Raw genomic sequence first — 26,848 nt, 5'->3', positions numbered from 1 at the left:
CATTAACTAATGGCACTGCCTGGCGTTCGGCTTCCGGTAGAGCAGAGCTCAGAGGAATGAACTCCCCTTCTCCTTAATGAGTGAGATCTGGGTCTGCCCCGGAGGTGAGGATTAAGTGCCTCTCCTAGGGGTGCGGGGAGGGCGACGCTGGTTAGCACATAGGCACTTAGTTGCCAGTAGCGCTCCCCAGAGGGTCACTCTCCCAGGAGGGAATCCAGGTTTGCAAACAGTCAAGGAGGAAAAGCCACCTTGCTTAGAGTCACCTCCCCTGGCCAATCTGGCCCTGTGGCCCCCACAGGGCTGGGGCGGAAATGCGAAATGCCAGCAGTTCCTGGCTTTCTTTCCAGCCCCAGAGAGCCTGACTGCTGGGGACGGTTGAGATTTTCAGGGCAATGATTGGCTTCCAACAGGACTCCCCACACTCAGATTCTGCAGAAGGCCCTCCCCAGCCCCACCTCATCATTCCACAGACCCTTAGAAAAGACAGGGGGAAATGTCCACCCAGGCAGCCAAGGCCCTGCACACCCGAGGGCGGCTGCTCGTGGAATGAGAGTAAGGGGGAAAGCAGGGGCAGGCGGGGGGCCTCGGCATCTCCCTCGGCGCAGACTCTGCACCCCCTACACCCAACCACGCCTAGCTCAGGCCTGGGCACACGTGTGCTGGGCCGAGGCCATGGGCCAGTCCTGCTCCCCAGCCTCCCATCTCTGCCCCATGCTCTGACCCCGCCTCACAGACCAGGGGGCCTTTCAGAGATGCTGATGGTTCTGTCAGCCATGGCCCCAAACCCTCCTGTTGCTGCCCTGAGATCAAGTCCAGCGCCCCGGGCGTGGTGCAGGAAGCTCTGTGGGGCTTTGTCCCGCACACCTGCCTGCTTCCGGCCACCCAGCCTCTGCACATGCGGAGCCCTCCTCCTGGAACACCCTCGCTGCCTCTTCTCACTCTTCTGCCCGGCCAGGTTCTTCTCATCCTCACGGGTTCTGTGGTCCTTCCCTGCTTGTCCCCACCCTCACTGGTCCCCTGCTCTGTTCTCCACTGCCCCAGGGTTCTCGTCTTCAAGGAGGTGATTGTGAGGGGCAGTCCCAGCCTGGACTGAGAGCCCTTGAAGACAGGGGCCAGGCCTGAGTTGCCCATGTCCCCTTGACCAGCCATGGCCACACTGTGCACTGAGCTGCACTGGCCTCAGTTCCCACAAGACCAGGGCAAGAATATCCCCCAGTGAAGGACACGGACGGCGAGGCTCATTCCAGCAGCCTGTGACCACTAGAGGGCGCAAGAGGACAAGCGGAGGTGCCGGGGGGACCACAGGAAGGGCGGCTCTGGCCACCTCTAAAGAACACAGGAGGATGTTGAGAACCCAACACAGGCTGACTAGGGTAGGCAGTGGTGGTGCAATCGATGGGCTTATATTGGAGGTAGGATGGGAGTGGAGAGAGGGGCATGAGAAAAGGGATGTGGGATGGGGGATGGGGGATGGGGGCCCCGACCTGCTTTGAGTATGGCTGAGTCCTCGACAGTGCCGGGCTCAGACTTGGCTCCTAGGACCTGGGCGCAAGCTCCTCACCTGACCCCTGCCACATAGATTTGATGTGAGGATTAAGTAAGTCAAAATATGTCAAGCATTGAGAACAAGGGCCGGGGCACTGTGAGCCTCCGAGTGTCAGCTGTTTTCATCATTATCTATAGCCAGTCCCCACATTTGTCTTGGCAGCTGTTTATTTCTTGCGTGTCTCAAGAAACTGAATCTATCACTGCCAGGGTCCTTTTGAAGGGCTCTTCCAGTTTTAATATTCAGAGATGCACATTCCAGCTCCAAATGCCCAGGCCAGAAAGATGGGATGCCACTGTGCGAATTCCAACTCTTCTGTGTTCTGAGATACAGAAGCCATATTTTTCCCCTTTGGTACCCGGTATGCAGACACAGTGAATCCATCCCTCTTCCATACAAACACAGACCGTGTAGCCCTGTCCATGCATCATTACAATAATTTGTTGTTGTCTGTTTCTTCTGCTGACATGTGGCCTGTGGGGCTCTAATGACTTAACAAGTACTGAATACTTCCTATGTGCTGGGCTCTGCTCTAAAAAGTTTATATACAGATGAGTCTTTAACACTCCCAACCACCCTGTGAGAGAGCAGGTGCTATTACAGCCCCCGTTGCACAGATGATGAAACCAAGTCACAGAGAGGTTAAATTATCTGCCAAAGATCACATAGCTAACGAGTGGCAAGACTGCAGCAGGAGCTCCAGTTTCTTCCCTGAGCCTGCGTTCCTAACCTCTGCAATATGGTTTCTGTTAACAGCATGTGGCACACAGTAGGTGCTCATTAAACACTGGCTGAAGGACAGTCATGCTGTTAAACTGGATGGTCCCTTTTCGTCTTCCTATTTGGAAGTTATTGGCTGATACTCTGGCCAGAGTCAGCAAAGGATGTATTTTCTTTTTTCTGCATCAATATCCTGCTGATAGCAAAAGAAAAAAATAAAGGAAGAAAAGTCTTTCACCTTTGCAGAGCATTAATATGAGTCAGCAGCCTTATCAAACTGAAATCCAATTCAAAGGGGCTTGGGCAGCAAACCAGGCAGCTTCAGGCCCAGGCTCAGCGATGTCATTAGACGGGACAGGGATCTTAGGTGGGTCACTGAGTGGGCTCCTTATCAGTATGCTGTGAATCAAATATCTTCCAAGCCTAGCTTTCGGTAGTGTTGAAAGAAAAAGGCCATGTGTGCATATGCTGAGAAAAAGCATATGAAGTTCTCAAACAACTGTGTGGACGTGGGGGTCTTGTTAAAGTGTAGACCTGTGCGGGAGGGGTGGAGGGCAGAATTCTGCATTCTAACCAGCTCCCGGTGCTGCCGATGCTGTGGTCTGTGGATTACACCTGGAGGAGCAGAACGGATGGGGACAGGCCTGTGGTGTGCAAGGGGTGGCGAGAATCTGCCAAGGCTCAGCTTTCCCATGGGTCTGAGGAGCTGAGTCTGTGCTGAGGGCGGGGAGGCCACTGGAGGGTTCTGAGCCGAGTGGCCACGTGGGCTGCTGCACAGGACAGGGAAATGGGCACAGAGCAGCATCAGAGGGCTTGTTCCCTGGGCCTCGTACACACTGACTGGCGCACACAGGATGAGCCCAATGTGTACCAGGAGGAACCCAGTGGTGACCGGGGTGTTAGGAGTCACTCAGCATCTACCCAGGCCCTGCCTGTGGCAACTCTTAGCACTATTATGTTATAAATAGAGGAACAGATGCTGAGAGAGGCTAAGTAATGTGTTCAAGATCACACAGCTCCTAACAACAGAGCTCAGAGTCAAAGCTGGATTTGCAGATTTCTCTCCTATAAGTGTCCAACCCTTTGAATGTGAGGACTTTTTTGCTTACCTGTGGTTGACAGGCTTCATAAAAATAAGCAGGGACCTTTTTTGTTTTGGGGGTTTTTTTGCTCATCAGCTATTGTTAGTGTTAGTGTATTTTATATGTGGCCTAAGACAATTATTCTTCTTGCAATGCGGCCAGGGAAGCCAAAAGGTTGGACACTCATGCATCAGGGGTTTGTATCCCTGGCCTCCCATCAGAATAGTTCACAGAGTTTTAAAACCCACAATGTCAGGGCCTCTACTCCAGACCAATCACATCAGAACCTCAGAGTGAAGGCCAGGAAAAGGCATTGTTAAAGAACTCTGCAGGCAAAACAGGGCAGTCAGGAAAGTAAATCAATGCTGTGTCTACACCAGCGGGCGTCAACCCCAGTGCCCACTGTCATCACTGGGGAGCTCTAAAAACCCCAGTGCCCAGCCAGGTTCCACCCCAGTCTGATTAAGTCAGAAACTCTGGAATGGAGACCCATCTGGGGCCCAAGAATCAGTACTTTTTAAAGCTCCCCAGATAATTTCAATGTGTAATTTCAAGTTTAGGACCAGGGTTCTATGCTGTAGTAATACTGAGCTGGCCAGAGTCTTCACTCATTGGATGGATGGATGGATGGATGGATGGATGGATGGATGGATGGATGGATGGATGGATGGATGAGTAGGTGGATGGATGGGTGGATGGGTAGATGGGTGGGTGGGTGGATAAATGGGTAGGAGGGCAGATGGATGGATGGGTGGGTGGGTGGGTGGATGGATGGATGGATGGATGAATAAACGGTTGGGAAGGCAGATGGATGGGTGGATAAATGGGTGGGAGGGCAGATGGATGGATGGGTAGACGGGTGGATGGGTAGATGAGTGGATGGATGGGTGGGTGGATGGATGGATGGATGGATGGATGGATGGAAGGGTCAATGGGTGGATGGCTGGGTGGATGGATGGATAATAAATAAATGGATGAATACATGGATAGATGAGTGAATTTACTGTGTTTTTTTCCCCTGAGGCTCTACATAACCAGCTACAACATGAATCTGTTAGATTTAATGATGTCAAGCCTCGAGATTCCAAATCTCTAGTCTGAATATCTTTATGTTTCCTCCCGCCCCCTCCAGCATTACCAGAGCCTGCAGCTCCTGAGAATCGCACAATAGCCCTTCGGCGGCAATCATTCTTTCCGTCAGAGTCATCATGAGCTGTCGGGCTTTGGAGCTGGAACACTTAAACTGGTCCACAAGAAAGTGCTGGATGTTTGCCATCTGTTTCCAGAAAGCTTCCATCTGTGAAAAGAGCACAAGCAACATGAAGTGAGGGAAAAACTTACTTAAGAAAGCCAAATGGTGCATGCTTGGGAATTACAATTCACTCCTTATCACAAATAAGGATTCTAAACGATTCTACAATTTCAGTGAGTTTATCTTGGCAACAATCACATTCTACAGTAAAGTTCCTTCTGGTTCCATTGTAAGTGCCAGTCAGTTTTGCGACGGCATTTCAGCAGACACAAGAGCACTGCTGCTAAGGAAAGAAAGCAGTAGCTTGTCCAGCCTACAGACTCTTGCACGGGTCATTATAGCTACCTAGGGGCAGACGAAATGTGACAATGTGCTCATAGAAGCTTTGGGAATTTTAAAAGGGATTAAATACTTCCTGGAAGTAAACGCACAAACTGATGTTTAAATATTAGTTTTTGTCCTAAAAGTACAAAAGCTTAATATGGCAGAGATGATGCTGACCATGAAAACATTTGGCTTTAAAATCTTCCCTCCCCCTCATTTTATCAGGAGCAGAGCTGGGAATTCCCAAGTGGCTTAGAATGCAGGAGGTCTAATCGCATCATCACAGCCAGTCAGAGCTCTAAGGACAATGACACTAGGAATCTGAACAACTTTCCCTCATGGCCCACAGGCTGTTCACCAGGCTCTGTGCTTCACACATTTGATATCATGATAAAGTATCTATCCGGAAATGCAGGAACAGGCTCAGGGGAGTCAGGTCACTTGTCAGAGGTCATGGAGCCAATGAAAACCAGGATTTGGCTCAGTCCCATTTAACTCCACGGCTGGGGTTGCCTCCATCTCAGCTCAGCCTCTCAGAGGCTGAAATGGACACATCTGGCTGGACCAGGCATGGGAGGGGGCAGGGGTTAGTGGCACCAGAAACCCATGCTGATCTTGTTGCTGTGACTCAAGGTCATGAAACTCTGTCAGCCTCAACTGCTGCGTTGGTCTGGCTCTGCCAGGAGGAAGCCTGCACCCAGATGAACACCCCCCATCAATGCAGTTTCCCATCTCAGGGCCCCATTGCCTCCCAGTAAACCCCACACATGCTGCTGGTCAGCTCCTCCTCCCATCCCTGCCAAGAGGGACCTCAAACCTGCCTGGCACCCTCATGTTCTAACCTTGCTCTTCCCCTTGGAGCCATCAAATGACATGCCTCCCACCTGACATGAGACTGCAGACTGTCACACCGCCAACTCTGCACACCCTGCTCTGCTTACACCAACTGCTTACGCCAACTCTGCACACCCTGCTCTGCCTGATTCTCTTGGCGTCTGTGACCTGACTCTCCTGCTTCTGCAAAGCCCATCCAATTCCTCCTTTGCTTTCTTGTCCCAATTCTTCTCATCCCCTCCTCCTTAAATATGGGCAGGATTCAAGATTTGACACCAAGCTCTTTTCTCTTCCCATTTTACACACATTTCTAGGCCAGAGATCACCATTTTTGGAGGTCATCAATACTTCGGAGAATCTTATGAAAACTTCGAACCCTCTCCCTGAGAAAGGCAGACATGGACAAGATGCTGCACACAGCAGTGGGGGTTCTGTGGACCATGGGACCAGTATCCTGGTCCACAGTTCTAAAAACTTTCTAGCCCTCCAGGTCCTCTAACCTGGGCTCTCATGGAGACCCGCCATCTCCAAGCCTCTCCTCTCAACACTGGACCTATTCAGAGGAGAGGAGCACTAGCTCCCTCCCTCCCATGAGCTTCTTGCTCTGGGGCCCTTATTTTAGCAGCACTGACCCTGGACCCCCTCCTCCTCCCCACCTGCCGCCCCTTGGTAGACCACCACAGCTTCTCTCACACGTTTCCTCACCTCTCCGTCCTATTACAGTTGCTTTAATAAAGTTCCTGCTGGACTAGCCCAGTAGCTCTTCACCACCCTCCACTCAGTGCCTGGGCAGCCCTTCTAAAGGAGAAGCTGAACCCAGCTACCCCCTGCTTCAAAGCTTCAGTGACTCCCACCTCGCTGGCATAAGACAGAAGCCCTCTGGCCAGATCCCTCTGGCTTTACCTTACCTCAAACTTGCTCTCAGCCCTCTTTAGCTCCTGTCTCTGCCTCATCACTGGCCAGCACCCACACTTCTCCCAGCCAGCCTCTCCATGGCCCCTTCTTCCATGGAGGCTTTCCTAAGTCTGGGGTAAAACGAACTCTTCCCTCCACTGTGCCTGCCTTGGGCCTTCTCCTGTGCTTCCTTCTATTACAAGACATGTCACCCTGTGAAGCCCTCATCTGCTCACCTGTTCATCTCTCCTGGCCTCTCTCAGGCAGGGCCATGTCTAAATGGTTTTGAGTCCCCAGTGCCGAGCACAATCCCTGGTGAAGAGCGAGTGCCAAGGACATGTTTGTTTAATACATAGTATATGAACAGGGGGTGGTAGAACCCAGAAGAAAAGAAAAAGATGTTTCAGGGAAGCCATTCTGTCTGGAATTTAAAACATGCTTTCACGAGCGATGCCTAGCAGCTTTCTTCTACTCTATTCCAAAGGGCAGTGATGACAGCAAGGGTTATAGCAATCTTTGCTTTGAATGACAAAAAGACCAATCTGAAATTTAAATGAGGATAATTCATGATATAAAAAATAAATCTCCCTTTGTGAATTGTTGCTGCTTAATTACTTCTTCCCTATCACTTAGCATCAGAAACTGGATCCTGCCTCTAGGGCAGAATGCGATAGGGGAATTCAAGTATTAGGCACACTTCTAACGATCATCTCTCTAATTTAGCCAATTTAACTGTTTTAGAAACCAAAATTTGTGTACAGGAAAGAAAGTCCGGCACGCACATTATCGATTAGCTGTTCAGAGTATTCTCTCTCCTTCTTTTCTACATCAGCCAGAGTGATGTACTCAGAGTCACCAGCCCCCGACATTTCTGTGTTTGACAGTTTGACCTGAAGTCCCTTTTCTAGATCCTCCAAATCCTGAAGAACAAGAAGAAAAAAAACCAAATAAACAAAGAAAAAGTTTAGTGTGTCTTAAATTCTAGAAAAATAAATGCTTTTATTTTTCACATTTCACAAAATATTTTTAAACAAGTTAAATGCTCTGGGGGTTGTTGTACATGAGGTTTGATAATAAACCTATTAGCAACAAACTCATTTTCTCATTAAACATAGAGCCTCAAGAATAATGAATTATTTTCTTCTATATCCTCCCTCAAAAAAAAAAAAATTATACCATACTTTCAAAATCAATAAAATAGAATCTTTCAATCATTATGAAGTCCTGGAAAATTTCATGACATCCAGTGGGTTGGGAAGGAATGTTTCTTTGCTCCTCTTCTGGTTTTCCTGGGGAAGAATGACACCCCAGGGCAGGAAGCGGTGTGTATTTGATTGGTTGGTTTAAAAGCCGGAAGCTTGCCCAGCCTCTTCCTGTTTGTGATGGGCCAATCAGGGGAGGCCACTGCTCTAGTGTGATCTCAGCCTAGAGTGAACTGGGTAGCCAAGGCCTTGTTTCTGTGTGGGGAAGTCTGAGGTGGCCCAGCATTGCCCATTACTAGCTAGGCAATTGAGTGAAATCTGGGATTCAGTATTAGGAAGCCATGAGAGCTGTGCATTGAAACCACGTCCTCCAAGCTGGCCTCTAATCAGTAATAAAGCTACATTTCTATATCTGTCTTGCTGACTCTCTCAAATGATTCTGAACTCAGGAAGGAAAAGGTGAGTCCTAAGTATAGAGTCCTACAAACCCCAATATAGAGTGTGGGAGACAGTTCTATTTTCTCTATGTTCATTGTCACATAGCCAACAGTGTGGAATGGGTCCAGGTACACTAGGAAAAATAACATCGATATAAACTACTATAGAAGACCCAAGCTGAGGCCATATGTGTTTTCTAATCCTCACAGCATCTCTGCAAAAGAGAAATTATGACCCATTTCCAGGTGAGAAAGATAGTTTATGGAAGGTAAGATAGTTTGTCCAAAGATGCCCAGGCAGGAAGGGGCAGCGCTAGGCTTGTCCTTACTCTTCCAAATTTTGGGCACTCCTTGTCCTCTTCTGAAAGTTTTAAGGTTACTGCACGTGTTAAATGAAATTATGCATTTAAATCACTTGGCTAGACAAATAGTAGCCACTATGATAATTAACGTGCTTGCTTAAGTTCAAACAGCCTTGTTTAACCGGTAGAGATGGAATTTCATCTGAGGTCTGCAGACTTCAGGGCTCTTATTCTTTCCATTATAACAGACAGTATTGTTTCATTATTCCTAATACAATTATAAATGTCATCATCATCATTATCATTTTTGCCATTGGAAAGTCATTTGAACTCATGGAGTCTCAGTTTCTTCAGCTGTAAAACAAAAATAATAATGGCCACTCACAGGGTTGTCATAACTATTAAATGAAATAATGTATGTCAAGACCCATGTGCACTGCCTGAGGAGCATGACCATGGTGGTGGTACTGAGGATGACAGTGAAGACAATGATGTCCTTCCTCCTTCCTGGGATGCAGTGAGTCACCCTTCCTCATGGAATCCAGTGGAGTAAAGAAGCAGCATCCCTTCCCAAACCCCCAGGTCTCACGGTGGTGGGAACAAGAACAATGATGATGATGATGATGAGGACTCTAAGGAAGGTGAAGGTAGAGGTAGCAGTAAAGATGATAAAGACAGTGATGATGGTGGTGCTGATAAAGATGGTGATGATGGGCCGGGCGCAGTGGCTCAAGCCTGTAATCCCAGCACTTTGGGAGGCCGAGACGGGCGGATCACGAGCTCAGGAGATCGAGACCATCCTGGCTAACATGGTGAAACCCCATCTCCACTAAAAAATACAAAAAACTAGCCGGGCGAGGTGGCGGGCGCCTGTAGTCCCAGCTACTTGGGAGGCTGAGGCAGGAGAATGGCGTAAACCCGGGAGGCGGAGCTTGCAGTGAGCTGAGATCCGGCCACTGCACTCCAGCCTGGGCGACAGAGCGAGACTCCGTCCCAAAAAAAAATAAATAAAGATGGTGATGATGGTGGTGCTGATGAAGACTATCATGACAATGATGTGATGATGATGGCGGTAATGAGAATGATGACAATAACAATGATGATGATAATGAAAATGATGGCAGGGGATGATGAAGAAGAGGCTGGTGATAGTAGTAATGAGAATAATGATGACAATGATGGTGAGGATAAGGTGAGATAGGAGACTGGCAGGACTTGTTTTCTGATCACAACTCTGCTGATCAAAACGGGATCTGGTCCAGACAGGATAAAGTGAAGAAACCAGCAGGAACCAGTGGATGGTGATGAAAGTGATCCCTTGCTGCTCTCATTGCGCATTAGCATAAGACACTCCCACCAGCACAACCACAGATTACAAATGGCATGTCAACAACCCAAAAGTTACCACCCCTTTCCATGGCAACAACCCAGAAGTTACTATCCCCTTTTTAGAAAGTTCTAAATAACCTGTCTCTCAATTTGCGCTGAACTGCCCCTTAATTTGCACGTAATTGAAAGTGGGTTTACAAGAGTATAAATACAGTTGCCAAGCACCCATATGTTACCAACTCTGGACACACTACCTATAGGTTGGTCCTGCTCCACAAGGAGTGGCACCATCCACTAAAAGACTTCCTAAGTGAAGTCAAGTACCCTCCTAGGCTACAACCTATTCTGGAGCTTGCCTGCCCTGCAACATTGGTAGTGGTGATGGCAATGAGGACAAGAATAATGATTATGGTGGTAATGAAGACAATGATGGTGGTGATGGCAGTAATGAGAATGCCAATGATTACAACAATGATAAAAATGATGCTCACGATGATGGTAATGAGGACATGAGGATGGTGATGGTGTTGGTGAAGATAGTGGTCATGAGGATGATGATGATGGTGGAAAAGACAGAATGATGATGTCAGTGGTGACAATAGCAAAGATGATGGTGGTGATGGTGATGACAACAATGACATGATGAAAAAGAGAACTGTGATAGTAGTAGTGGTGATGATGGTGGTACAAAATAAAAATGGTGGTGATAAGATAATGATGCTTTTGGTGGTGGTTGTGATAATGAGGATGATAGCAGCCTTCACATATTCACAGTCTAACTATGACATTGCTTTGGTGCATCATACACATCTCTCTTATCCTTTCTGCACTCTCGCAGAACAGAAATTATCTCATTGCACAAAAAAGAAACTAGGATTCCGAGAGCTTGTAAAAGATAAAACCGGGATACCAACCTCAATCAATCTGACTCCAAGCCCTGATTCTTTGCTGCGCATGAAACAAAATAAACTTTCCATAAAAGACTGAGAATAGAATACAAAGTAGTATACATAGCTATAACCAATAAACAAATTATGTCTTTAAAAATATCCCAAACTTGTGCAGAAAAAAAATTAACAGTGACCGTCTTTGAGTAGTAGATATGACCAATATTCTTCTCTTCGCTGTAAATAGTATTCCAAATTTTAATACACATTTTAAAATATTTGTATACATACTTTTATATTTCACTATACTGTGTTAAAAAGTATATATTGTAACAAGCTATTTTATACATGAAAGAAAAATACTTTTGTGTCATAAGTTGTATATATTATAATAAACTATTTTTATGTTACCTTGAAACATGGGTTGAAGACTTACATTTTCCTGTTTTGAAAGGATCTTCTGGTATAATTCATCATCTGACTTCTTTTTAGGAAGAAGGTCAAGGAGGCACATTTTAAAAATCTGAATAAACATCTATTGCCAAGAAAGGAAAGATAACAAAAGAAAAGTTTAACCAATGGTATTTTTGTCTTTTGCTTTCTATTGTATCTTCCTCCCTCCCTTGCTGCCTCTCTCCTTCTTTTCTTCTCTTTCACCCTCTCTTCACACATATTTTTTGCTGAAGGAAAGGATCTCAGATTATAAATTATGACAATGGCCCATAATGGATTACATTTTCATAAAGCTTCCTAAAAAAGCTTCATTTCTTCCTCATGCATGTATTCAACAAATATTAGGTGCTTACTCTGTGCAAGGCCCTCCACATCCCCATTTCCATGTGTAAAGCAAATATAAAAAGTAAAGGAGGGTTTGCTTCTTTGAAGGAAGAATCAGGGGGATAGTTGTATGGAACTGGAAATACAAAGTTATCCATGTCAGTCTCCTGTTTCAATGGATGGAGATGTCCTTTAAACCAGGAAGGACCCTCCCATAAGTGGGGATACTCAGGAAAGTAAAGAGGGGGCTGTATCCACAATTTCTTGATCTATTCACCCTTGTTAAGACATCTGGATTATTTCCAGTTTGGGGCTATTATGAACAATGCTGCTGTGAACATTTGTGTAAATGTAAGTCTTCATTTCTCTGAGCTAAATGCCCACAAGTGCAATTGCTGGGTCTTCTGGTAATTACAATTTAAGTTTGGTAAGAAATTGCCAAAATGTTTTCCAGTATGGCTGCAGGTACCATTTTATATTTCCATCAGCAATGTATGAGTGATCCAGTTTCTCCACATCTTTGCCAGAATTTGGTGTTGTCATTATTTTTTATTTTAGCCATTTTGACGAGTGTGTAGTGATATCTTATTGTGAGTTCAACTTGGATTTTCATACTGGCTTAATGACATTGAACACCTTTTTAATGCGTTTACTTACCATCTATATATCCTTTTTGGTCAAGTATCTGTTCATGTCCTTCCCATTTTCTAACTGGATTGTTTCCTGTCTTCAGTTGAGTTTGGAAATTTCCTTATCTGGTCTAGGTACTAGTCCTTTGGTGGACATCTGTTTTGCAAACCTTTCCTCTCACTCTGTAGCTTGTCTTCTCATCTTCTTAACGAGGTCTTTTGCAAAGTGAAAGTTTTAAATTTTAATGAGTTCCAGTTAATTTTTCCTTTTGTGTGTCATGCTTTTGGTGTCAAGTCTAAAAACTCTTTGGCTAGGTCTAAATCCTGGAGATTTTCTCTTACATTTTTTCCTTTTTTTTTTTTTTTTTTTTTGAGATGGAGTAGCACTCTGTCGCCCAGGCTGGAGTGCAGTGGTGCAATCTTGGCTCACTGCAATCTTCACCTCCTGGGTTCAAGCGATTCTCCCACCTCAGCTTCCCGAGTAGCTGGGATTACAAGCATGTGACACCACACCCGGCTAATTTCTGTATTTTTAGTAGATGTGGGGTTTCACCACATTGGCCAGGCTGGTCTTGAACTCCTGACCTCAAGTGATCCACCCACCTCGGCCTCCCAAAGTGCTAGAATTATAGGCGTGAATCAACCATGCCCGGCAATATTTTTCCTAAAAGATTTATAGTTTATTGTTTACATTTAAGTATGTGATCCCTTTTGAGCTAAATTTTGTATTAGGTATGAAGTTTAGGTTGAGCTTCTTTTGTCATTTTTATTGTTTATGGATGTCCAATTACTCCAGTACCATTTATTGAAAAGCTCATCATTCCTCCATTGAAGTCCTTTTGCCTCTTTGTCAAAGGTCACTTAGATATAATTGTATGGTAAGGCATTTTCTTTTTCTGTTATGAAACGGTAAGGCTTTTTTTTTTTTCTTCTTCTTTTTTTGAGACAGGGTTTCTCCGTGTTGCCCGGGCTGGTCTCAAACTCCTGAGCTCATGCAACCTGCCTGCCTCCGCCTCCCAAAGTGCTGGGATTACAGGCATGAGCCACTGCACCCACCCTGGTAAGGCATTTTTAAATGTAGGGTTTAGCACACTTTTTCAGTAAGGGGTGACACAGCAAATTTTTTTTGGCTTTGCAGGTCATACGACCTCTTTTGCAACTACTCAGTTCTGCAGTTGAGGCATATGCCACACAGCCACACAGGCAATATGGAAAAGAAGGGGCATGGCCAGATTTGGCTCAAGGGCCACAGTTTTTGATCCTTCTTTTAATGGGTTAAGGCTTGTTAATCACTCTTCTGTGCCAGCCTAATATATGTATTATATATACTATCACTTGATCTCCATGGCATGCGGGGAGGTTGGTACCCTCTTCCCCATTTTGCAGATGAGAAAATGCCCAGCAACTTGCAGGGGCCACTTGCCTCCTGCCACACAGCCACACGCGATAGAGCTGAGATTCGAACCCAGAACTCTGCCCACCAACCTTCATTGTATTTGCCAATGACAATGAGCTCTAAGAAGAAAGTGGCTTTCTACCCACTGAAGATTGATATGGTATAAGATACAACAACATTATTTTTGCAAGATGTTAGTTTCGAATCTACTTTCTTCCTGACCCCAAATGAATCAGTAATGTTTACAGCCCTCATCCTCTCCCTTTCCATAGTGCCAACTCTGAGATAGTTATGGACTCAAAAGAAGGTACAAAAATAATACAAGCATACCATGGAGATATTGTAGGGTTGATTTCAGGCCACCTCAGTAAGGTGAATATCACAATAAAGCAAGTCAGACACATTTTTGGGTTTTCCAGTGCATACAAAAGCTATGTTTACACTATACTGTAGCCTAAGTGTACAATGGCAGTACGTCTAAAAAATGTACATACCTTAATTTTAAAAATACCTTCTTCCTAAAAAATGCTAATGATCATCTGAGCCTAAGATGATTATTAAAAAAAAGTTGTTGGGCTGGGTGCGGTGGCTCACACCTATAATCCCAGGACTTTGGGAGGTGGAGGCAGGCAGATCACGAGGTCAAGAGATTGAGACCCATGCTGGCTAACATGGTGAAACCCCGTCTCTACTAAAAATGCAAAAATTGGCTGGGTGTGGTGGTGCAGGCCTGTAGTGCCAGCTGCTGAGACGGCAGAATCACTTGAACCCAGGAGGCAGAGGTTGCAGTGAGCTGAGGTCTCCGTCTCAAAAAAAAAAAAAAAAAGTTGTAATCTTTTAGCTGGTGGAGGGTCTTGTCTCAATGTTGATGACTGCTGACTTATGAGGGTAGTGGTTGCTGAAGGTTAGGGTGGGTGAAGGTTAGGGTGGCTGAGGCAGTTTCTTAAAATAAGACAGCTCTGAAGTTGGCCACATCATCTGACTCTTCCTTTCACAAAAGATTTCTCTGCAGCATGCCACGCTATTCAATAGCAATTTGCCCACAGTAGAACTTCAAAACTTGGAGTCAATCCTCTCAAACCCTGCAGCTGCTTTACCAAATAAGTTTATATAATATGCTAAATCCATTGTCATGTCAACAACGTTCACAGCATCTTCACCAGAAGCAGATTCCTTCTCTAGAAACCTCACTTTTGTTGCTCATCAATCAGAAGCAGCTCCTCATCCATTCATGTTTCAACATGAGATTGCAGCAGCTCAGTCCCATCTTCAGGCTCCACTTCTAATCCTAGTTTTCTTGCTATTTCCACATTTGCAATGACTTCCTCCACTGAAGTCTTGAATCCCCTCAAAGTCATTCACGAGGATAGAAATCAACCTCTTCCAAACTCTTGTTCATGTTGATATTTTGACCTCCTCCTATGAATCATGAATATTCTCAATGGTATCTAGAATGGTGAATCCTTTCCAGAAGGTTTTCAATTTCCACTGTTCAAATCCTTCAGAGGAATCAATGTCTATGGCAGTTACAGCCTTAAGAAATGTATTTCTTAAATAATAAGACTTGAAAGTTGAAATGACTCTTTGATCAATGGGCTCAGAATGAATGTTGTTAGCAGGCATGAAAATGACGTTAACTTCCTTGTACATCTTCATCAGCGCTCTTGGGTGGCCAGGGGTTTTGAAAATGACCAGTAACATTTTGAAGAGAATTTTGTTCTCTGGGCAGTAGGTGTCAACAGTAGGCTTAAATCATGCTATAAACAACTGTGTTGTGATCCAGGCTTTGTTGCCCCATTTATAGAGCACAGGCAGAGTAGACTTAGCATAACCCTTAAGGGCCCTAGTGTTTTCAGAGTGGTGCATGAACACTGGCTTCAACTTAAAGTCATCTCCTGAATTAGCCCCTAACAAGAGCGTCAGCCTGTTCTTTGAAGCTTTGAAGCCAGGTACTGACTTTTCCTCTTTAGCTATGAAAGTCTTAGATGGCATCTTCTTCCATGACCACCTTGTACTATTCCAAACACATTAAAAATCTGTTATTTAGGGCAGCCACCTTCCTCAATGATCTTTGCTAGATCTTCTGGGTAACTTGCTGAAGCTTCTCCATCAGCACTTGCTGCTGCTTCATCTTGTACTTTTATTTGTTCTGGAGACAGCTTCTTTCTTTAAACCTCATGCTCTGCTAGCTTCAAATTTTTCTTCTGCAGCTTCCTCACCTCTGTCAGCTTTCACAGAATTGAAGGGTTAGGGTCTTGCTCTGGATTAGGCTTTGGCTTAAAGGGATTTTGTGTCTGGTTTGATCTTCTATGCAGACCACTCAGACTTCCTCCATATCAGCAATAAGGCTGTTTTGCTTCCTTATCACTTGTGCGTTCACTGGAGCAGCACTTTCAATTTCTTTCAAGAACTTTTTCTTTGCATTCACAACTCGGCTGTGCGGTATAAGAAGCCCGGCTCTCAGCCTATCTCAGCTTTTGAGCTACCTTCCTCACTATGCTTCATAATTTCTAACTTTTGACTTAAAAGTGAGAGACATGCAACTCTCTTTCACTCAAACACCTAGAGGCCATTGCAGCATTACTAACTGGCCTAATTTCAATATTAATGTGTCTCAGGGAATAGGGAGGCCCAAGGAGAGGGAATGGCCAGTTGGTAGAGCAGTCAGAACACACAGAACATTTATTAATTAAGTTCGTTGTCTCATACAGATGCAGTTTGTGGTGTCCCCAAACAATTACAATCATAACGTCAAAGGTCACTGATCACAGATCACCATAACACATACAATAATCATGAAAAAGTCTGAAATATTGCAAGAATTACAAAATGTCACACAAAGACATGAAGTGAGCATGTGCTGTTGGAAAAATGGAGCCAATAGACCTGCTGGATGCAGAGTTGCCAAAAACCTTCAATTTGTAAAAAAAAAAAAAAAAAAAAAAAAAAAAAAAAAAATATATATATGCAGCATCTCTGAAGCACAATTAAGTGAAATGCAATAACGCCAGGTGTGTCTGCACCAAGTGCCATGTGCTCCTCCCCCAGGAGTGGTTCTGATGTCACCACGGTGCAGTATCAAAACTGGGAAACTGCCATTGGTTGAATACCGCTGTCTACAGGCCTTATTCAGTTTTCATCCATCTTTATGCACATTTACGTGTGTGCATGTGTGTCTATGTAGTTCTATGCAATTTTACCCCATGTATAGATTCACATAAGCGCAGCCACAATCAAAGTAATATTCCAGCACCATGAGAACCCCCTAGTGCTGGTGCCCCCCATCTGTTCTCATCCTGGCCAATCTTTTTATAGAGGTTACACTCCAGCTTCTCCTGCCTCTTGGACGAACCCAGAGCCAGTTTCTTCCTCCTCAGGGCCAGCCAGGGAGCTCCAAGCTTCTGGGACGCATGAGGGCCTCATGTGGTCTGAATAACTTCTGAACCCCAGCTTATCTCTCCCAGGGATATAGAGCTTTAGGTCTCCAGGCAGCACAGCTCCCAGCGGCTCCTCAGGTTCTTACAGTCCCAGCACTCGACAACAGAGTTGTGCTCCTCACAGCAGGAAGGACTGTGCTGGGAAGCAGCTCTCTCAGGGCGGTGCCAATCACACGTGCAACACATTTCTCCTGAGCACCTTTGACGTGCAGGGTGCAGGGCTACACCTGGGCATGCAGGGGCCTTGCACTCAGACCTTGTCCAGGTCTGATTCTGCCATCACCAGCTGTGTGACCTTGGGCAAGTGACTTAACCTCTCTGAGCCTCAGGTTCCTTGTTAGTGAAGTGGCACGTAAACCTTTAAAGAAGATTTACAGCACTGAGCCTACCAGAGTGTACATGCAGAATAATCGCTGCTATGACCATGCCAGTCACACAGCTGTGACATGGAGCCCAGAGTTCTACCCACAGAACCCTCTCAAAGTGGGAGAGCTTGACTTCCCAGTAACTCCATATAGCAATAATTGAAAGGAGGTTTTCTTTAAGCCTTTCCTAAAGTGGCCCAGAGAGGTGAAGCAACTTACCCAAAGTCACACAGCTCCTAGTTGTCAAAGGGTGGACTAGAGCCCAGGTCTCTCTCCCTTAATCCAGTGTTCCTGGAACTTCCCTGGGTTTCCGCCCATGAGACTCCCTGCAGGGAAGCCTGACCATCTCCCCAGCTCTACACTCCCACAGGTGCCCCCTTCACACTCACATGGTGCTTTGTCACAGGCCTTTGTCATGCTGCCTGCCACTGTTTATTTTGTGACCTCTGTTTACTGCCCTCCCCACTGCCCCGGAGAGTGGGCTCCACAAAGGCAGAGGCCGCCCCTGGTGTCTGACATCGTGCCTGTCAGTGTGCAGAGGCCGTGCCCCTGTGCTGGATGGTGAGTGATGGTGAACGTTCCCTCCAGGACTGCAGGGTGCTCCCTGTGGGCACTCGCTGGCTGTGGGGCGAGGCTGGCCAGGACTACTCTGCTCGCCAACTGGACAGGCTCTGAGCCCAGAAACAACTGGTCCTCCCAGGGAGCATGGAGCCTTGGAGAAAACAGCCAGGGCCGGGTATAGCTCACTGAGGCAGGCTGCAGACACAGGCTGCCTGGTGGCCCCCATCCAGGGACCTCCATGGGGCTGGGGGTAGAGGGGATGAAGGGCCATGCTCTATTTCTTGAATTCTAGCATATTTACGATTTCAAACATTGGCACCCGTTTATGAGGCCCGTCAGTCCCGCTCACACAGAGCCCAAGTTTCTTTCAGGCACATCCCCAGTGTGCTATTCTTGTTCTGTTTTTGTTTTTTGAGACAGGATCTCGCTGTGTCACCCAGGTCAGAGTGCAGTGGTGTGATCACAGTTCACTGCAGCCTCCATCTCCTGGACTCAAGTATTCCTCTCACCTCAGCCTCCTGAGTAGTTGGGACTATAGGCATGCACCACTGAAGCAGGCTAAGTGTTTGTTTGTTTGTGTTTTTGGTAGAGATAGGGTTTTGCCATGTTGCCCAGGCTGGTCTCAAATTCCTGGGCTTAAGCAATCCTCCCACCTCAGCCTCCCAAAGCCTGAGATTACAGTCGTGAGCCACCACACCTGGCCTCCAATGTGACGTTCTTGCCCTTCTCCAGTTTGTAAGCGTGCCCTGTAGACATATCTGTGTGTCTGTCCACCTCTGTTCCTAGCTCTCCCCTTTGTCTCATCTGCCTTCTCTCTGTAGGGTCTCATCCCTCAATCAGTAATTCAGAGAATGTGCCTTATGGAGAAATAACACTTATTTTTAACCGCTGTGGTCTTGATGCCTGAATAAACCCACCGGGGTTCTGCAGCTACAATGGGACTCGTCTCTCTGGTTTCCCACAGCTCAGGTCTACAGTTGATGCAATAAGAGGCCAGGTGCACCTGGCAGAGACTAATGTTGTTTTCCCCACATCCACAGTTCTGAGTTCTTGTTCATTCAGTCAAGAGAACACGTGGCCCCATAAAAAGGTACTGAACTTCTCATCTCAGCGCCACCCCTGCAGCTTTATAACTTTGAGTAAGTCATCCACCCTGTGCCACAGTTTTCTCACCTGCAGAGTGGACATGATAATGACACCTGCCCCTCTGGGTTGTGCTGAGGTTTAAGTGTAATACTCCTGGGACCTAGCACATAGCAAGACTCAAGAAAATTTATGTTCATAAATATTCTTATCATTATTATCATTCCTTTAAAAATATTATTCTCTTTTAAATATCTCTTATCTCTATCTGCAGCAGGAGGTGTACCCCGGGAGGAGGCACGCATCTTTCTGCTGAGGCCCCTACAGCTCTGGTTAAAGTCAAGGCCATGCTCCACCAACAGGCATGAAGTACTTTTCCATTGTGTGTCTGGATGCCTGACAGTGCTGCCTTCCCTACCTCGTGGCGGCTCCGTTTCCACTGATGTCTGCCTCTCAAGGGTATCTGGGACTCACTGCACCCAGAGGCCCTGTGCCCCAGCTCCTGTCCCCACGAAAAGGAGGGAATGCGAACATCTCCACCTACCATGTGCTTTTCCTGCCTCAGTGCTGTGTCCAAATGCAGCAGGTCTTTTAAGTGAAGGCTGTAGATACATAGGTCAATGTCTACGCTGCAAAATAAAATGAGAATCGGAAAAGACTTTCAGGGTATCAGAAATGATGAGTAAGGATATTGGCATGTCCCTAATCAGTACAAGCCACAGCACACTCTACCTCAGACTCTCATTCTACAGCATGCTGAGGTCCTTACACTTACTCCAGGTTTATACGAAGGGATCTAATGAGCTGTTTGAAACCCACTAATGGCCAGAAGAGAACAGCTGGTGTCAGAGACATAGCTGCTGGGACTTCCAAGAGAAAACCAAAGGAGAGAGGGAAGGGAGAGAAATAAAAATGACGTTTCCTCCTTTGAGTATTTTCTTAAAACAAATTTATTTACTTATCTTTTCAGAAACAGGGTTTTGCTCTGTCTCCCAGGCTGGAGTGCAGTGGTAGAATCACAGCTCACTGCAGCCTCCACCTCCTGGGCTCAAGCAATCCTCCCTCCTCAGCCTCCCGAGTAGCCAGGACTACAGGCGTGTGCCACCATACCCCATTGATTTTTGTATTTTATTTTAGAGAGGGGGTCTCACTATGTTGCCTAGGCTGGTCTTGAACTCCCGAGCTCAAGCAATCCACCCACCTTGGCCTCCCAAATGTTGGGATTACAGGCGTGAGCCATGGTGCCCAACCTCAAGCATTTTCATGTCTATCATCACATGTCATCTTTCCTCAGTGCCTTAGCGGAGACATTCTCATGCCCATTTTACAGATGCAGAAACTGACTCAGGAAAGAGAGAATCAGAGAAATCAAGTGACCATCAGAGGGTCAGCAGGGGCAGATACACGGAAGAGTGTAAAAGTCTTTGACCTTTTTTCCCTTTAGGCAAATGCATTTTAAATGATGACTCTCCCACCCAAACCATTTCAAATCCTCTAAGTTCAAATGCTGAAAGAAAGCCATTCTAAGCCAGGCCTGGCCAATCCAAGAAGGCCCCTCTTTAATGAAGTCCCTTCTGTCTGGGCCACCTTCAGGCTCAAGGCACTGAGCCCAGTCTTTTTGCAGCAGCCTTGAGCAGAGGCTGTGCCCTGGCTCATCCCATCCCTCAGATTCACGGAATTGTGGAGCAGAGAGAGGCCTGAGGCCTGGTGTATGAACTTGCCAGCCTGAGTTTCTTAAGCCCCTACCATGTGCAGAGCCCTGTTCTGGGCTGGATCAAACCTGGCTCCGTCACTAACCGCTGTGTGACCAGCAAGTCACGCAGCCTCTCTGCGTTTCCCTTTATTCTTTGTGAACTGAGGGAAATGACAGTATGACCTTCACAGGGGTATTAAGAGAAATTCATTCGTTCACTGATTAATACTTATTGATTGCTGAACCTGTCCCAGGCTCCCCCTCACTGGGCAAAATCCTCATGAGATCATTAATCCCTGTAAAGTGATTAGCACTCTGCCCACTTAATCAACTTCACCAGCAGCTAAGGGCACGCCAGTGATTAAATGAGGCCTCCTTGTCGTCTCTCCCCGGGGATCAGGCCTGACTCCATAACCCCAGTGTTGGGCAACACAGCACAAATGCATCCGGGGCTCCGACGGTGACGCTGGGTCACTGTGTGTCCCTGGCAGAGTCACTGAACCTCTCCGGGCCTCTGTTTCCTCCTCTGACAATGATGTGAGCCCCTGGCCCACTCCAAGAGGACCGGAAGCCTCATCCTCCATCGCCCCCTCTCCTTACCTCTCATAAGCCAGCACCTCGGGGAAGGCGTTCACCCGGAGGAAGGTGCGGCTGAGAAACCTGTTATCGCTGGTGGCCGAGTGGACGCTGGATGAGGAGCTGCAGTCGTCCTTCTCACCCTGGCTCAGGCTCCCCAGGCTGCTGGAAGGGGAGGCCTCTACCGGCTGGTGCGGCAAAACAGCCTGCTTTAAGTTTTCATGCAGAGACGGGTTGGAGGAGCCATCGGCCAGAGGCTGGGGTGGCAGTAGGAAAGTCACACTCATTCCATGTGATGCCTCGGGGATTTGATCTAGTACTCATAATTCTACCAGTGACTCATGCTAGCCGCTCACAGGAAGGCCTGGCTGGAGGAGACTGGCCAGGGTGCCAGCAGATACCACAGAGCTTCCATCCCAGGTTCTGCCACACCCACATCCCAAAGGCCCGAATCACAGTTCACTTGTCCTCATGAGGCCAGCCCCTCTGCACCAGGCTCCTTCCCCTAAACTGCCAACCTGGATCTGTGCCCCGGACACCTAGCTGCACCCTCCTCCCAGCTGCCAACTCTGACCTCCTCCACAGCCAGCGCTTGCCCTGACCCAGTTCTCTCGCTGCTGTCCGACCCCCTGGCCTGCTCCCTCCATGAATCCTGCCAACCACCTGTCCTTCGCCTGCACAGAGCAGGAGTCACCCTCCTGCCCCCTGCCCACCAACGGGCTTCATGCTCCTAATCAAGAAGCTGGAGCACCATGCACACCAGGCCCACAGGAGGTCACAGCCTGGGGCCTGGCACAGCTATAGGGCCCAGCAAATGTCAGCCTCCACCTCTGGCGGCCCAAGCCACACTGAAGTGGCTCTGGCTTAGACGCTCCTGGTCACTTCATAATTCTGGGCCTTTCCAGACTTTGGTCTCCCTGCCTGAAACACCCCCCATTTGTTGTTTGCTGGGTGGAAGTGTCCCTCCCTCCAGGTATGGATTTCAGACGCCATACTGGCTGCACAGGTCCCTGGGCGTCTGCCTCTTGCCTATTTCATCACGTAGTGTCCTGCATTCTCAGTGTATTCTGATCCACCCAGGCAGTGAGGGCCTCCAGGGTGGGGCTGATGCTCTGCTGACCACGGCGTGATCCCCAGGGCCCATGCAGGGCCTACACAGAGGATGGAGAAATGCCCTTTATCCACCCACCCGTCCCACCCTTCAACCACTTGAAGGACATGGTCCCCAATGTGGGTTCCAGGGAACAGTTCCATGAGCCAGTTACTGCTCACCACAAAGGTTCCATGGAAAAATTAGTTTGGGAAAGCCTGTGTTAAATAAGGTAACATATTCCTTTGGTGCAGGAATTCTCAGAACCTTCAACAGGCTTTGGCTGTCTTCAAAAGTAAATAATAATTGAAAGATCCTAACATGTTCTGAGTGCTTAGATGTTGTGTGCTGTTCTGAGCTCTTATGTATGTTATCCTGTGTAACACACAAAACAACTGGGCAAGGCAGGAGCACCAACATCCCCATTTCATAGATAAAGAGACTGAGGCAGGAGAAGTCAGGAAGCACCACACGGTGAACGGCTGAGATGGGGTTAGGACTGAGTCGCTGTGACTCCAGAACTCGTCATCCTGACCACCAAGAAGGCAAGCCACATTTTCCCAAACTTATTTCACTAGGAAACTTTTTTGCACAAAGCACCTCCCAGGCTGAGGGCTCCTGGAAGTGCCATGGAAGGTGTAACCATAAACAGGTGTTGGGGTCTGACTCAGGCTCTGCCACTTCCTGTCACATGACCTCAGGTCACTAGCCACTCTGGGCCTCAGTTTCCTTATGTGTAAAGTGGAGACAATATTATTTACCTGATAGGCATAACACCAAGTTGAACTGCCTAATGCATGACAAATACTTAGCATGACACTGGCCCTGTGCACGTAAGTGTTCAGTAAGTGCCAGTTGCTGGCATTAGTCCAGAGCTCTGTGAATGAGGATTAGTGCTCAGAACTGAGTCGGTATCAGTGTTTGTATTAGTGTTAAAAAGGCAGAGAGGGAGCTGTCCTACTGTGCTGTCACCTCATGTCCCTGGGGATACAAGGAACCATGAAACTTCCTTACCATGTTTACCATGGGCATGTCCTGCTCCTGATAACACTGCTGTAAGACAGATTAACCCTAAGTTTTGCTCCATTACAAAGCCTCAAAACTATCCCTATTAAAACAACTTGCCATAAAACCCTCAAACAGGACCAAACATCGCACAGTTAATCCCCCCACTTTCCTCCCAATCTCTGGCACATGACGGAAGTAACTGGCTTTCTATGATGGAGCTCAGGACTCTCACCCGGAACTTCTGATTGATGGGGTAGATGACTTTGGCCTTCAGGGCGAATGCTGTGATGTTGCTGTTGGAAGGCGGCTCACATTCCTGGGAGGGAAAGACACAAATGACGTGGGAGACTTTCTGTAAAATGAAGGGTAAGTTGTCAAGTTTTTCCAAAATGCCATATCCCATTTGTAATAGCAGCCTCAGAAAGGGACGATGATAGGTATATTTAGATTCATGTTAGCTCTTCTTTGCCAGAAGGAAAATGAATGGATGAGTGGACAAACAGATGGATGGATAGATGGATAGATGGGTGAATGAATGGGTGGGTGGGCAGATGGATAGAGAGGTGGATGGATGGATAGGTAGACAGAAGAATAGATGGGTGGTTGGATGGAAGGATGGACAGACAGATGGATCAGTGAATGAAAAGGTAGAGAGATAGATGGGTGGATAAAAAAATAGATGGGTATATGGACAGATGGATGAACAGACAAATGCTATCAAAAGAGAATGGCACAATGTTCATTTAATTACAATTCTTCAGCTTTGGAAGAAATAAAGATTTGAATAACTTGAGAATAATTAACAAGAGAGTCTCCTAAGGAATTAGAAAAAGCAAACACACAAAATAATTTTAGCATTGCCAGGGTTAGTATAAGCACATGCAGTCGTATTTACACAAGAGTTGGGATTAGACCCTTAAACAAAAGGAAGTAGTTGGACAAGTCTTCTAACTTCTCTGAACCTCAGTCTTCCCAGATAGTAAACCAGTAGAGTATTTGCCCTTGAGGACCACATACACGAAGCACCCTGCTGAGTCGCTAGAATAGAGAAGAAACTCATCAGTGGGCTGCTATGCATAGTGGCACAAAAACCACTGTCAAATCCTGCTCAGGAATCACCTCTCCTGACTCATTAATAAGAAGCTGGATGGACTTATCCATGGCCTGCCCTATATCCCCACATCCTCTGCATCTCTCTCCTGTTGGGTCATCCCCATCCCAGCTCTGCACTTTGTAAAGTCAGTGCTGAATCAATGCTTTGGAAACAACCAGATAGTGAATGAAGATAAGCAGACAGGCAAGCCTGGAGCCTGGCACTGCAGACTGTGAGAAATCTCTACTGGGCAATTCTGAACACACCGATGGAAGAAAACTGCATCTGGGTCAATTCCAGTGCTTCTCAACCACGTCTTGAAGAGTGAGCTCCATCACCAGTGACCGATTTTCAATCACAAAGTTCACCTTGGAATAAGACACCCTATTGTGGGAAACACAGAAGGACTGATCACTTGCTCCTAATATGGGGTGTTGACACAGCCTCCACTGAGCCAGAACTGTGACCCAGATATATCTCCAGGAAGAGCTGCACCGTGATGCCCTGTGAGCAACACGAGAGGGACACTCCACACCAGGGGTTCCTATTCTTGTCATTTCTCTATACCTTACAACTCACAAAAAGACTTGGGTGACAAGAATGGGGGAAGACCCTTCATTATACCTTCTACAAAATTAATTCAAGACGGATCAAAGACTTAAATGTAAAACCCAAAACTATAAAAACCCTACAAAAAAATCTAGGCGATATCATTCAGGACACAGCCACAGGCAAAGATTTCATGACAAAAGCACCAAAAGCAATCACAACAAAAGCAAAAACTGACAAATGCGATCGAATTAAAGAGCTTTTGCACAGCAAAAGAAACTATCATCAGAGTGAAAGACAATCTACAGAAGTGGAGAACATTTTTGCAATTTATCCATCTGACAGGGGTCTAATATCCAGAGTCTACAAGGAACTTAAACAAATTCACAAGAATAAAACAACCCCATTACAAAGTGGGCAAAGAACATGAACAGACACTTCTCAAAAGAAAACATTCATGTGGCCAACAAACATATGAAAAAAAGCTCAACATGGCTGATCATTAGAGAAATATAAATCCAAACCACAATGAGATACCATCTCATGCCAGTCAGAATGGCGATTATTAAAAAGTCAAGAAACAACAGATGCTGGTGAGGCTGCGGAAAAAAGGAGAACTTTTACACTGTTGGTGGGAGTGTAAATTAGTTCAACCATTGTGGAAGACAGTATGGCGATTCCTCAAAGACCTAGAAGCAGAAATGCCATTTGTCCCAGCAATCCCATTACCGGGTATCTACCCAAAAGAATAGAAATCATTCTACGATAAAGATACATGCACACGTATGTTCATTGCAGCACTATTCACAATAGCAAAGACATGGAATCAACCCAAAAGCCCATCCATGATAGACTGGGTAAAGAAAATGTGGTACAAATACACTATGGAATACTATGCAGTCATGAAAAGGAACAAGATCATGTCCTTTGCAGGGGCATAGATGGAGCTGGAAGCCATTATCCTCAGCAAACTAACACAGGAACAGAAAACAAACACCACACGTTCTCACTTATAAGTAGAAGCTGGACAGTGAGAACACATAGACACACTGGGTCAGGGGAACAACACACACTGGAGCCTGTGAGGGGGTGAGGAGAGGGAGACAATCAGGGAGAATAGCTAGTGCATGCTGGGCTTAACACCTAGGTGATGGGATGATCTGTGCAGCAAACCACCATGGCACACGTTTACCTATGTAACAAACATGCACATCCTGCACACGTACCCCAGAACTTAAAATAAAAGTTGAAGGAAAGGTTTTAAGAAGTAAAAAAAAAAAAAAAACTAACAGGGAAGACCACCAACATACACTACCTCCCTAAGCTTCCAAGGACCCTGCCACAGAGGTCACTGTCTCCATTTCCAGACAGAGAAAATGAGCCACAGAGAGGTGAAGCCACATGCCCAAGGCCACACAGCTAATCATCGCTAGAACCGGGATCTGAATTCAGCTTTGCTGGCCCCAGGTCCGCCCTCTTTAGCTGATGCCAAGCTGGCTCTGTCAACATGATGCGAATAAGAGCAAAAGTAAGTGCCATGAAGTTTAAAAGGAAGTGGGGGTTCGTAGAGAAGGTCCCTGGGCTTGGCTTCACCGTGTTCAGGAACCTACATCAGATACTGAGGCACCGTACACTTCCACATCCCAGGTCCCCACATCCAACCGACCACCAATCAATCCCATCAACTTAACCTCCTAAATCTCTCTGTAATCCATGGCCCTGGCCTATGCCTCCAGCATATTTACCCTGAAGATCTGCAATCACTTCCTAACCAGCTCCTCA

The 26,848-nt window shown here is 46.6% G+C and overlaps 1 protein-coding gene across 3 annotated transcripts in view; it reads right to left on the bottom strand.

Annotated features, from left to right (window-relative positions):
* The window catches only part of EVC (EvC ciliary complex subunit 1), a 92,728-nt gene that overhangs the window by 55,328 nt on the left and 10,552 nt on the right, over positions 1-26,848 (bottom strand). For all 3 annotated transcript variants that reach the window (XM_030920472.1, XM_030920482.1, XM_030920484.1), the window contains exons 3-8: positions 23,657-23,740; positions 21,351-21,583; positions 19,602-19,686; positions 11,246-11,344; positions 7,435-7,572; positions 4,487-4,645 (exon numbers count right to left, since the gene is read on the bottom strand). In XM_030920472.1, coding sequence (XP_030776332.1) covers positions 4,487-4,645; positions 7,435-7,572; positions 11,246-11,344; positions 19,602-19,686; positions 21,351-21,583; positions 23,657-23,740 — 798 coding nt within the window. The remainder of the gene's footprint in view (positions 1-4,486; positions 4,646-7,434; positions 7,573-11,245; positions 11,345-19,601; positions 19,687-21,350; positions 21,584-23,656; positions 23,741-26,848) is intronic.

The sequence above is a fragment of the Rhinopithecus roxellana genome, chromosome 2, assembly GCF_007565055.1.
Source record: "Rhinopithecus roxellana isolate Shanxi Qingling chromosome 2, ASM756505v1, whole genome shotgun sequence".
NCBI lineage: Eukaryota > Metazoa > Chordata > Mammalia > Primates > Cercopithecidae > Rhinopithecus > Rhinopithecus roxellana.
Note: the sequence above shows the minus strand (reverse complement) of the source record. Positions and strands in the feature narration are given on the sequence as shown.